The 13,563-nt window shown below is 41.5% G+C and overlaps 1 protein-coding gene across 4 annotated transcripts in view; it reads left to right on the top strand.

Moving 5' to 3' along the window:
- Nucleotides 1-13,563, top strand: part of Ire1 (serine/threonine-protein kinase/endoribonuclease Ire1) — a 119,913-nt gene that overhangs the window by 69,370 nt on the left and 36,980 nt on the right. For all 4 annotated transcript variants that reach the window (XM_071688978.1, XM_071688891.1, XM_071689169.1 and 1 more), the window contains exons 11-13: nt 2,882-3,081; nt 4,959-5,094; nt 5,271-5,418. In XM_071688978.1, coding sequence (XP_071545079.1) covers nt 2,882-3,081; nt 4,959-5,094; nt 5,271-5,418 — 484 coding nt within the window. The remainder of the gene's footprint in view (nt 1-2,881; nt 3,082-4,958; nt 5,095-5,270; nt 5,419-13,563) is intronic.

The raw sequence follows: 13,563 nt of genomic DNA, 5'->3' as shown, positions 1-13,563 counted from the left end.
ATGTGTCAGAGGTGGAGGGAACGAGAAGAAGTGGGAGACCAAATTGGAGGTGGAAAGATGGAGTGAAAAAGATTTTGAGTGATCGGGGCCTGAACATGCAGGAGGGTGAAAGGCATGCAAGGAATAGAGTGAATTGGAACAATGTGGTATACCGGGGTCGATGTGCTGTCAATGGATTGAACCAGGGCATGTGAAGCGTCTGGGGTAAACCATGGAAAGTTGTGTGGGGCCTGGATGTGGAAAGGGAGCTGTTGTTTCGGTGCATTATTACATGACAGCTAGAGACTGAGTGATAACGAATGGGGCCTTTGTTGTCTTTTCCTAGCGCTAGCTCGCACACATGTGGGGGAGGGGGTTGTTATTCCATGTGTGGCGAGGTGGCAATGGGAATAAATAAAGGCAAACAGTATGAATTATGTACATGTGTATATATGTATATGTCTGTGTGTGTATATATATGTGTACATTGAGATGTATAGGTATGTATTTTTGCGTGTGTGGACGTGTATGTATATACATGTGTATGTGGGTGGGTTGGGCCATTCTTTCGTCTGTTTCCCTGCGCTACCTCGCTAACACGGGAGACAGCGACAAAGCAAAATAGAATAGAACATATATACCCATGTACATCTTCATACTCGCTTGCCTTCATCCATTTTAGGCACCACTCTGCCCCACAGGAAACAGCATCATCCCCTGCATCAGTGAGGTAGCACCAGGAAAAACAGACAAAAAAGGCCACGTTCATTCACATTCAGTCTCTAGCTATCATGTGTAATGCATGGAAATCACAATTCTCTATCCACATCCCTGCCCAACAGACTTTTCCCTGGTTTAACTCACTTGTTTCACATGCCCTGTTTCAGTCCACTGACTGCACTTCAACCCTGGTAACCACATCATTCTAATTCACTCTGTTTCTTGCACACCTCTCACCCTCCTGCATGTTCAGGCTCTGATCACTCAAAATCTTTTTCACTCCATCCTTCCACCTCCAATCTGTTTTTCTGTTTCTCCTTGTTCCCTTCACCTCTGACACATATATCCTCTTTGTTGACCTTTTCTCATTCATTCTATCCATATGTCCAAACCATTTCAGCATTGACCTTTTCTCACTCGTTCTATCCATATGTCCAAACCATTTCAATGCACCCTCTTCTGCTCTCTCAACTGCACTTTTTATTACCACACATCTCTCTTACCCTTTCATTACTTACTAGATCAAACTGCCTCACGCCACATATTGACCTCAGACATTTCATTCCCAAAACATCCACCTTTTCTGTACAACCCTATCTATAGTGTATGCCTCGCAACCGTATAATATTGTTGCAGCTACTATTCCTTCAAACATACCAATTTTTGCTCTCCAAGTTGATGTTCTCTCTTTACACACATTCTTCACCGCTCCTAGAACTTTCACCCCCTTCCCCACCTTATGACTCACTTCCACTTCCATTGTTCCATTCACTGCTAAGTCCATTCTCAGATATGTAAAATACTTCCTCCAATTTTTCTCTTCACAACTAACTTGTCCCTCAACCCTGCTGAACCTATTAACCTTGCTCTTAGTCACATTTACTCTCAACTTTGTCCTTTCACACACTTTTTCAAACTGTCACCTACTTATGCAGTTTCTCATTTGAATCAGCCACCAGTGCTTTATCATCGGCTAGCAACAACTGACTCATTTCCCAGGCTTTCTCATCCCAAACAGACTGCATACTCGCCCCTCTCTTCAAAAATCTTACATTTACCTCACTAACCACCCCATCCATAAACAATTAAACAACCATGTGGACATCACACGTTGTGTGGTATACCGCAGTCGACATACTGTCAGTGGACTGAACCAAGGCATGTGAAACGTCTGAGTTAAATCATGGAAATGTTTGTGGGGCCTAGTTTGTCTGTTTTCCTGGTGCTACCTCGCTGAAGCAGGGGGTAACAATGCTGTTTCTTGAGGGCAGGGTAGCATCTGGAATGGATGAAGGCAAGCAAGTATGAATATGTACATATGTATATGTCTTAGTATGTGGAATATGATAACAGGTAGTGATGAAGTGAGGAGATTCTGAAATTTTTTCTGTAAACCCTCCTCTTTTATGTTGATTTGCTCTCATTCTGTTTGGACAAACCACAGACGAGGGAAATGTAGGTTTTGAAATACATTTCTCCTTTGAAGGGGTGGTCTGAGAGCATTTTTTTATTTTCTTTTTTTTTTTACTCTGCCTTTCCCTTTTTTTTTCTCTTTTTTTTTGTATCATCTTCAACCACTCTTTAGTTAAGGTTCCTTGTCTGTGAATTCTTATCTGTTAGGCAGCCATGAGTGAGTAGGAGGGAGTCTGATTGGCTGAAGGTGGGCCCAAAATGAGTAAGCCACCACTACCTTGGGTGGGTAGAAAGTTAAGGATAGGGAAGGCCAATGCTTTCTCTTCAGAAACATTGAGAGTTGAGGGAACCTAACTTAGAGAATATCCTAGAGTACTGCTCATGCTTGTGGGACACCACCTTGGAGAGATTTTTTTATTTTCAAAACTTACTCTTTTATATTCATTGTTTTGCCTTTGAACCAAGAAGCCATGTTTGAGGTTTATGTTTGCCTGTTCCTTGTTGGCTGCTTTGTGTGTTGTAAGAAATGGTTCCGCTAATTTTGCCTAAGTGAGTAATCCTGTTTTATTATGAAGTTCTTCCTCATCATGGAAACTGTGACTTTTGCTCTGACTTTCAGAAAGATAGTGGATATATTGTAAGCTTTGTAATGGGTCTTTCATATTGAAGATTTTTAATACTTCATCGGAATGGTATGACTTGAAGCATTCAGCATTGTTTTTGGATTCACATGTGAACTTTACTCAAGTGAATATTGTCTTTTCTTCAGGCTCAAGGTTATGCAAGATTGACACAAGAGATGTCATCAAGGCGCCAGTGGTCACAAGGATCTAACAACACAGGAGGCTCCTCAGGAAACATCACAGCTGTTGCAGAGGAATTGGACAATGGATCTATTAGCGTTGGGAAAATCATATTTGATCCACAACAGTTGCTTGGCAAAGGCTGTGATGGTACCTTTGTGTTTAAGTAAGTGTTTTTGATTTTCTTTAATGCACATACAGGTAGAGGATCACCAATCTAAATGTTCAAAATTTTCTTTATTCCTGCTATCTGTTGCTAACACATATTATCATATATCTCTCCCTCTCATGTTTGAAACTGTAACACTCTAGCTGTTTTAATCGTTCATAGAAATTCATGTTCCATTCTGGTTATTTTACCTGTAAAATGTTTCTGTGTACTCTATATTTTTTATTTCAGTCGGCTTTAGTGGTCACCATATGGCACAGCAGTATTCAAGTTTAGTTCTTATGTATACATTAAACATTTTCAGCATTAAGTGTCTGTCTCTTGTTGCAAATGTTCGTCATATTATTCCTCTCACTGTTTGGCTTGAAAGCACTGTCTTTTCAATATGTTCCTTGAATTCAAGTTTTCACCTATTGTTTTTCCCAAATCTTTGATGTTTCCATCACACATTATTTCTTTTCTTGTAAGGCCTATGTATGTCTGTATCTCTGATGCCTGTTCCAATTGGGACTCCCTCAAAGGGGTGACCACAGCTTAACTTAAGAACTCCAGTGCTGCATCTCAGCCATTAGTGCCTCACCCTTAATTGGCCACTGGCAGAGGGCAGGTCTAATGCAGTGTTTATGGAGTCTCCTACCTAATGTTCCTAATACTGATTCTGTTTAATGCTTGTACCTACCACTTCTACCTAATGTTTCTACCTAATAATCCTGCCTAAATGTACCTACCTACTACATCTTCCTTCTGCTCCTACCATTTTTCCAAAGGGTACTGCTAGTGCATAGTGCTCACCACAGGAAAAGGTAGAGTTATGAAGAATGAGCTGCATGAGTCAAGTGCTGTCAAGTGTTACATAAGACACAGAGATTTTATGTTGTGGACAGAATGCCAGTAGTCCACATGTTTGTGAGGCAGAAAGAAAAGACAGCTACCTAGGTCAGAGGAGTGCAACTTAACAACCACTACAATAGTGTTAACTATCCCATGACTAATTTAGTAGATTTTTTCTTCATTCTTCATTCCATGAAGTTCTCACCTCCTCATATGCAGATATTATCCAAGTCTCTGAAATTTTCCTTGGATCTTCCTCACTCTCTGTTGCTTTATTTATTCTATTGTAAGAAGAGCATTGTTGAAAGAGCTGTAAAGGGTGTTCTGAAATGGTTTGGACTCATGGAGAGAATGAGTGAAGAGAGGTTTACAAAGAGATTATATGTATTAGAAGTGGAGGGGACAAGGAGAAAAGGGAAATCAAATTTAAGAAAGATGAAGTGGAAAATGTATTGCATGTTTGGGTCATAACATGCAAAAGGATGTACGGTATGCACAAGATGGCATGAAATGAAAGGGGAATGTGATGCAATGTCTCTGGATTGAACCAGGGCATATGAAGCAACTAGGGGAAACCATGGAAAGGTCCCTTGGGCCTGTTTATGGATGGGGGCTGTGGTTTTGGCAGCTAAAGCGTGGATGTGAGTGAATGAGTCCGTTTCCTCATTTATTCCCAGCGCTTCTTCAACTAATGCGGTAAACAGTGAACGAGTATGAAAGAAAAGTAAAAAAGCCAAGAATTAAAGGGGTGCACCTGATTACTAATTGATGCAGGGTTATGAGTGTGGCCAAAAAAGGGAACCACGAGTGAGAGATAGTAGTCCCCTTAACATGCTTAACAATAGTGCTTCATTGGGATTTTGGGCCAACCTTTCTACAACCTGAAGTTTATGAATGTATAACAAAAAAGTTCTGAAGAGTTTTTTCCTTGTATGGTTGCAATTATTTTTGCAGAAGTATATTTTGCTTCTTTCAAATTTGTATGATATTTTTTATAGCAAATTGTATGCGCAAAATTGCAACTATTTTTCACTGAATTTCAGGGGTACATTTGATGGACGTGCTGTGGCTGTCAAACGAGTACTTCCTGATTGTTTTTCCATCGCTGACCGTGAAGTTGATCTTCTCCGACAGAGTGATCAACATGCGAATGTCATCAGATACTTCTGCACTGAGCAGGTATGATGGTATTACACTGCGTTATACTTTATCCTTTTCTGTATCATTTTCTAATTTGTATAAAGAATGAATATCATATTTGTTTGAAATTGTACTTGAAAGATTTATGTTTTGAATATATTGTTCTAAAACTCTAAAGATTTATTTTGAAAGTAAAATTTTTTCTTCTCAAAAAGTGCCGTCAGTTTCGTTACATTGCATTGGAATTGTGTAGTGCTACTTTGGAGGACTTCATTCAAGGCAGGTATAAGGCAGACATCAGTATCCTCACGATTCTTAACCAAGCTACATCAGGGTTGCAGCATCTACACCACCTTGATATTGGTAAATCAAATTTAGTTTTGTTTCATTTTTGTGTGTCTTACATTAATTGAATTAAGCTGATATAGTAAGATGGAAATGTGGTTAAGTTTCTTACTATTGATAATCAGCATAACACTTTTTCTAAAGGGGTACCTAGATCAGGAAGAAAGTGAAGTGGTTAGATATCTGGGAGTGGATTTAGCAGCAGATGGAACCATGGAAGCGGAAGTGAGTCACAGGGTGGGAGAGAGGGCGAAGTATCTGGGAGCGTTGAAGAATGTGTGGAAGGCGAGAACATTATCTTAGAGAGCAAAAATGGATACCTTTGAAGGAATAGTCGTTCCAACAATGCTATATGGTTGCAAGGCGTGGGCTATAGATAGGGTTGTGTGGAGGAGGGTGGATGTGTTGGAAATGAGATGTTTGAGGACAATATGTGGTGTGAGGTGGTTTGATATAATAAGTAAGGAAAGGGTACGAGAGATGTGTGGTAATAAAAAGAGTGTGGTTGAGAGAGCAGAGGAGGGTGTATTGAAATGGTTTGGTCACATAGAGAGAATGAGGAACGATTGACAAAGAGGATATATGTGTCAGAGGTGGATGGAACGAGGAGAAGTGGGTGACCAAATTGGAGGTGGAATGACGGATTGAAAAAGATTTTGAGCAATTGGGGCCTGAACATAGAGGACGGTGAAAGGTGTGCAAGGAATAGAGTCAATTGGAATGATGTGGTATACCATGGTCGACATGCTGTCAGTGGATTGAACCAGGGCATGTGAGGCGTCTGGGGTAAACCATGGAAAGTTCTGTGGGGCCTGGATGTGGAAAGGGAGCTGTGGTTTTGGTGCATTACACATGACAGCTAGAGAGTGAGTGTGAACAAATGTGGCCTTTGTTGTCTTTTCCTAGTGCTACCTCATGCACGTGCGGGGGGAGGGGTTGTCATTTCATGTGTGGTAGGGTGGTAACAGGAATGGATGAAGGCAGCAAGTATGAATGTACCTGTGTATATATGTATATGTTTGTGTATGTATATGTATGTATGCACTGGAATGTATAGGTATGTATATGTGCGTGTGTGGGGGTGTATGTATATACATGTGTATGTGGGTGGGTTGGGCCATTCTTTCATGTGTTTCCAGGCGCTACCTCACTAATGCGGGAGACAGCGACAAAGTATGATAAGCATTTATATATATTTATTTTGCTTTGTCGCTGTCTCCCGCGTTTGCAAGGTAGCGCAAGGAAACAGACGAAAGAAATGGCCCAACCCACCCCCATACACATGTATATACACACACGTCCACACACGCAAATATACATACCTATACATCTCAATGTACACATATATATACACACACAGACACATACATATATACCCATGCACACAATTCACACTGTCTGCCTTTATTCATTTCCATCGCCACCTCGCAACACATGGAATACCATCCCCCTCCCCTCTCATGTGTGCGGGGTATTGCTAGGAAAAGACAATAAAGGCCCCATTCGTTCACACTCAGTCTCTAGCTGTCATGCAATAATGCCCGAAACCACAGCTCCCTTTCCACATCCAGGCCCCACACAGCTTTCCATGGTTTACCCCAGACGCTTCACATGCCCTGATTCAGTCCACTGACAGCACGTCAACCCCGGTATACCACATCGATCCAATTCACTCTATTCCTTGCCTGCCTTTCACCCTCCTGCATGTTCAGGCCCCGATCACTCAAAATCTTTTTCACTCCATCTTTCCACCTCCAGTTTGGTCTCCCACTTCTCCTCGTTCCCTCCACCTCCGACACATATATCCTCTTGGTCAATCTTTCCTCACTCATTCTCTCCATGTGACCAAACCATTTCAAAACACCCTCTTCTGCTCTCTCAACCACGCTCTTTTTATTTCCACACATCTCTCTTACTCTTACATTACTTGCTCGATCAAACCACCTCACACCACACATTGTCCTCAAACATCTCATTTCCAGCACATCCACCCTCCTGTGCACGACTCTATCCATAGCCCACGCCTCGCAACCATACAACATTGTTGGAACCACTATTCCTTCAAACATGCCCATTTTTGCTTTCCGAGATAATGTTCTCGACTTCCACACATTCTTCAAGGCTCCCAGGATTTTCGCCCCCTCCCCCACCCTATGATTCACTTCCGCTTCCATGGTTCCATCCGCTGCCAGATCCACTCCCAGATATCTAAAACACTTTACTTCCTCCAGTTTTTCTCCATTCAAACTTACCTCCCAATTGACTTGACCCTCAACCCTACTGTACCTAATAACCTTGCTCTTATTCACATTTACTCTTAACTTTCTTCTTTCACACACTTTACCAAACTCAGTCACCAGCTTCTGTTGTTTCTCACATGAATCAGCCACCAGCGCTGTATCATCAGCGAACAACAACTGACACTTCCCAAGCTCTCTCATCCACAACAGACTTCATTTTTGCCCCTCTTTCCAAAACTCTTGCATTCACCTCCCTAACAACCCCATCCATAAACAAATTAAACAACCATGGAGACATCACACACCCCTGCCGCAAACCTACATTCACTGAGAACCAATCACTTTCCTCTCTTCCTACACGTACACATGCCTTACATCCTCGATAAAAACTTTTCACTGCTTCTAACAACTTGCCACCCACACCATATATTCTTAATACCTTCCACAGAGCATCTCCATCAACTCTATCATATGCCTTCTCCAGATCCATAAATGCTACATACAAATCCATTTGCTTTTCTAAGTATTTCTCACATAATTCTTCAAAGCCAACACCTGATCCACACCACCTCTACCACTTCTGAAACCACACTGCTCTTCCCCAATCTGATGCTCTGTGCATGCCTTCACCCTCTCAATCAATACCCTCCCATATAATTTACCAGGAATACTCAACAAACTTATAATAAGTATAAATATAAAATAAATCATCTATATATATTTGTTTATTATGCTTTGTCGCTGTCTCCCGTGTTAGCCAGGTAGCGCAAGGAAACAGACGAAAGAATGGCCCAACCCACCCACATACACATGTATATACATACACGTCCACACACGCACATATACATACCTATACATAACGTATACATATATATATATACACACTCAGACATATACATATATACCCATGTACATAATTCATACTGTCTGCCCTTATTCATTCCCATCGCCACCCCGCCACACATGAAATACCAGCCCCCTCCCCCCACGTGCACGAGGTAGCGCTAGGAAAAGACAACAAAGGCCTCATTTGTTCACACTCAGTCTCTAGCTGTCATGTATAATGCACTGTAACCACAGCTCTCCTTCCTTCCACATCCAGGCCCCACAAAACTTTCCATGTTTTACCGCAGACGCTTCACATGCCCTGGTTCAATCCATTGACAGCACGTTGACCCCGGTATGCCACATCGTTCCAATTCACTCTATTTCTTGCACGCCTTTCACCCTCCTGCATGTTCAGGCCCCGATCACTCAAAATCTTTTTCATTCTATCTTTCCACCTTCAATTTGGTCTCCCACTTCTCCTCGTTCCCTCCGCCTCTGACACATATATCCTCTTTGTCAATCTTTCCTTACTCATTCTCTCTATGTGACCAAACCATTTCAAAACACCCTCTTCTGCTCTCTCAACCGCACTCTTTTTATTACCACACATCTCTCTCTTAGCCTTTCATAACTTACTGTATCAAACCACCTCACACCACATATATATATTTATATATATTTATTTATTATACTTTGTCACTGTCTCCTGTGTTAGGGAGGTAGCACAAGGAAACAAACGAAAGAAAGGCCCAACCCACCCACATACACATGTATATATATACACGTCCACACACGCACATATCTCAATGTATACATATATATACACACACAGACATATACATATATACACATGTGCATAATTCATACTGTCTGCCCTTATTCATTCCCGTCGCCACCCCACCACTCATGAAATGAAAACCCCCTCCCCCGCATGTGCGCAAGGTAGTGCTAGGAAAAGACAACAAAGGCCACATTCGTTCACACTCATTATCTAGCTGTTATGTATAATGCACCGAAACCACAGCACCTTTTCCACATCCAGGCCCCACAGAACTTTCCATGGTTTACCCCAGATGCTTCACTTGCCCTGGTTCAATCCATGACAGCACATCGACCCTGGTATGCCACATCGCTCCAATTCACTCTATTCCTTGCACACCTTTCACCCTCCTGCATGTTAAGGCCCCGATCACTCAAAATCTTTTTCACTCCATCTTTCCACCTACAATTTGGTCTCCCACTTCTCCTCGTTCCCTCCACCTGTGACATTTATCCTCTTTGTCAATCTTTCCTCACTCATTCTCTGTATGTGACCAAACCATTTCAGTACACCCTCTTCTGCTCTCTCAACCACATTCTTTTTATTAGCACACATCTCTCTTACCCTTTCATTACTTACTTGATCAAACCACCTCACACCACATATTGTCCTCAAACATCTCATTTCCAGCACATCCACCCTCCTTCGCACAACTCTATCTATAGCCCATGCCTCACAACCATATAACATTGTTGGAACCACTGTTCCTTCAAACATACCCATTTTTGCTTTCCGAGATAATGTTCTCGACTTCCACACATTTTTCAACGCTCCTAGAACTTTTGCCGCCTCCCCCACCCTATGATTCACTTCCGCTTCCATGGTTCCATCCGCTGCCAAATCCACTCCCAGATATCTAAAACACTTCACTTCCTCCAGTTTTTCTTCATTCAAACTTACCTCCCAATTGACTTGTCCCTCACCCCTACTGCACCTAATAACCTTGCTCTTATTTACATTTACTCTCAGCTTTCTTTTTTCACACACTTTACCAAACTCAGTCACCAGCTTCTGCAGTTTCTCACATGAATCAGCCACCAGCGCTGTATCATCAGCGAACAACAACTGACTCACTTCCCAAGCTCTCTCATCCCCAACAGACTGCATACTTTCCCCTCTCTCCAAAACTCTTGCATTCAACTCCCTAACAACCCCATCCATAAACAAATTAAACAACCATGGAGACATAACACACCCCTGCCGCAAACCTACATTCACTGAGAACCAGTCACTTTCCTCTTTTCCTACACGTACACATGCCTTACATCCTCGATAAAAACTTTTTCACTGCTTCTAACAACTTGCTTCCCACACCATATATTCTTAATACTTTCCACAGAGCATCTCTATCAACTCTATCATATGCCTTCTCTAGATCCATAAATGCTACATACAAATCCATTTGCTTTTCTAAGTATTTCTCACATACATTCTTCAAAGCAGACACTTGATCCACACATCCTCTACCACTTCTGAAACCACACTGCTGTTCCCCACTCTGATGCTCTGTACTTGTCTTCACCCTCTCAATCAATACCCTCCCATATTATTCCCCAGGAATACTCAGTGAGACTTATACCTCTGTAATTTGAGTACTCACTTTTATCCCCTTTGCCTTTGTACAATGGCAGTATGCAAGCATTCTGCCAATCCTCAGGCACCTCACCATGAGTCATACATACATTGAATAACCTTACCAACCAGTCAACAATACAGTCACTCCCTTTTTTAATAAATTCCACTGCAGTACCATCCAAAACTGCTGCCTTGCCGGCTTTCATCTTCTGCAAAGTTTTTACTACCTCTCTGTGTTTACCAAATCATTTTCCCTGAACCTCTCACTTTGCACACCACCCCAGCCAAAATGCCATATATCTGCCACTCTATCATCAAACACATTCAACAAACCTTCAAAATACTTACTCCATCTCCTCATCACCACTACTTGTTATCACCTCCCCATTAGCCTTCACTGAAGTTCCCATTTGTTCCCACATCTTACGCACTTTATTTATCTCCTTCCAAAACATTTTTTTTATTCTCCCTAAAATTTAATGATACTCTCTCACCCCAATTATCATTTGCCCTCTTTTTCACCTCTTGCACCTTTCTTTTGACCTCCTGCCTCTTTCTTTTATACATCTCCCACTCATTTGCATTATTTCCCTGCAAAACACGTCCAAATGCCTCTCTCTTCTCTTTCACTAATAATCTTACTTCTTCATCCCACCACTCACTACCCTTTCTAATCTGCCCACCTCCCACACTTCTCATGCCACAAGCATCTTTTGCGCAATCCATCACTGCTTCCCTAAATACATCCCATTCCTCCCTCACTCCCCTTATGTCCTTTGTTCTCACCTTTTTCCATTCTGTACTCAGTCTCTCCTGGTACTTCCTCACACAAGTCTCCTTCCCAAGCTCACTTACTCTCACCATTCTTTTCACCCCAACATTCTCTCTTCTTTTCTGAAAACCTCTACAAATCTTCACCTTCGCCTCCACAAGATAATGATCAGACATCCCTCCCGTTGCACCTCTCAGCACATTAACATCCAAAAGTCTCTCTTTCATGCACCTATCAATTATCACATAATCCAATAACGCTCTCTGGCCATCTCTCCTACGTACATACGTATACTTATGTATATCTCTCTTTTTAAACCAGTTATTCCCAATTACCAGTTCTTTTTCTGCACATAAATCTACAAGCTCCTCATCATTTCCATTTACAACACTGAACACCCCATGTACAACAGTTATTCCCTCAACTGCCACATTACTCACCTTTGCATTCAAATCACCCATCACTATAACTCGGTCTCATGCATCAGAAGTAATAACACACTCACTCAGCTGCCCAGGTGCAAGTGCACCAATAATCACCCATCTCTCTCCATCCACTTTCAGTTTTACCCATATCAATCTAGAGTTTACATTCTTACACTCAATCACATACTTCCACCACACCTGTTTCAGGAGTAGTGCTACTCCTTCCCTTGTTCTCATCCTCTCACTAACCCCTGACTTTACTCCCAAGACATTCCCAAACCACTCTTCCCCTTTACCCTTGAGCTTCATTTCACTCAGAGCCAAAACATCCAGGTTCCTTTCCTCAAACATACTACCTATCTCTCCTTTTTTCTCATCTTGGTTAGGTCCACACACATTTAGACACCCCAATCTGAGCCTTTACGGAGGACAAGCACTTCCCGTGTAACTCCTTCTTCTGTTTCCCCTTTTAGAAAGTTAAAGAATATCTTAATCAGGAATTCACTGTAAAATTCTCTTGGATGCATCTATAAAGTGCCATGTGGAAATTGTGATAAATTTTATGTTGGGCAGACTGGTAAGGATCTTTCTGTTAGACTTAAGCAACATGAATATAGTATAAGAACGGGACAAGAATCAAATGCCTCGTTTAATCACATTAAAAACTATGGTCATTTTATTAACTGGAGTAATGCCATCTCAGTTATTAACTCTAACTCTATTACCACGAGAAATATCATTGAATCTTCTATTATTAGTTACACAAAGAATTATAATCTTAATATTAGTGATGGTCTATATAAATTAGATAACTTTATTGTTGATAAAATTTGTAAAATGATAAGTTTATGAATGCTTGTTGTATGTCTTGGACAATTGCATGTTTACCAAATGGCATCCTAGCTTTGTCTCTTCGATGTATATTAACTGACTTATATTTCTCTCGTGTCTCCCCTGATGATGTGATTATTACACGAAAGTGCACTTGGTAACTTATCATGTTTCATTTTCCCCATGGACTCATAGGAGGGGGTTGTTATTTCATGTGTGGCGGGATGGCAGTGGGAATGAATAAAGACAGACAGTATGAATTATGAACATGTGTATATATGTAGATGTCTGTGTGTGTATATATATGTATACGTTTAGATGTATAGGTATGTATATTTGCTTGTGTGGATGTGTATGTATATACATGTGTATGTGGGTGGGTTGGGCCATTCTTTCGTCTGTTTCCTTGCGCTACCTCGCTAACGCAGGAGACAGCGACAAAGCAAAATTGATAGATGAATATATATTTTTTTTTTTTTTTTTTTTTTTTGCTTTGTCGCTGTCTCCCGCGTTTGCGAGGTAGCGCAAGGAAACAGATGAAAGAAATGGCCCAACCCACCCCCATACACATGTATATACATACGTCCACACACGCAAATATACATACCTACACAGCTTTCCATGGTTTACCCCAGACGCTTCACATGCCCTGTTCAATCCACTGACAGCACG

This window comes from Panulirus ornatus, chromosome 1 (assembly GCF_036320965.1).
Source record: "Panulirus ornatus isolate Po-2019 chromosome 1, ASM3632096v1, whole genome shotgun sequence".
NCBI lineage: Eukaryota > Metazoa > Arthropoda > Malacostraca > Decapoda > Palinuridae > Panulirus > Panulirus ornatus.
The sequence above is the reverse complement of the archived record's forward strand: the minus strand, read 5'-3'. Positions and strand labels throughout refer to the sequence as shown.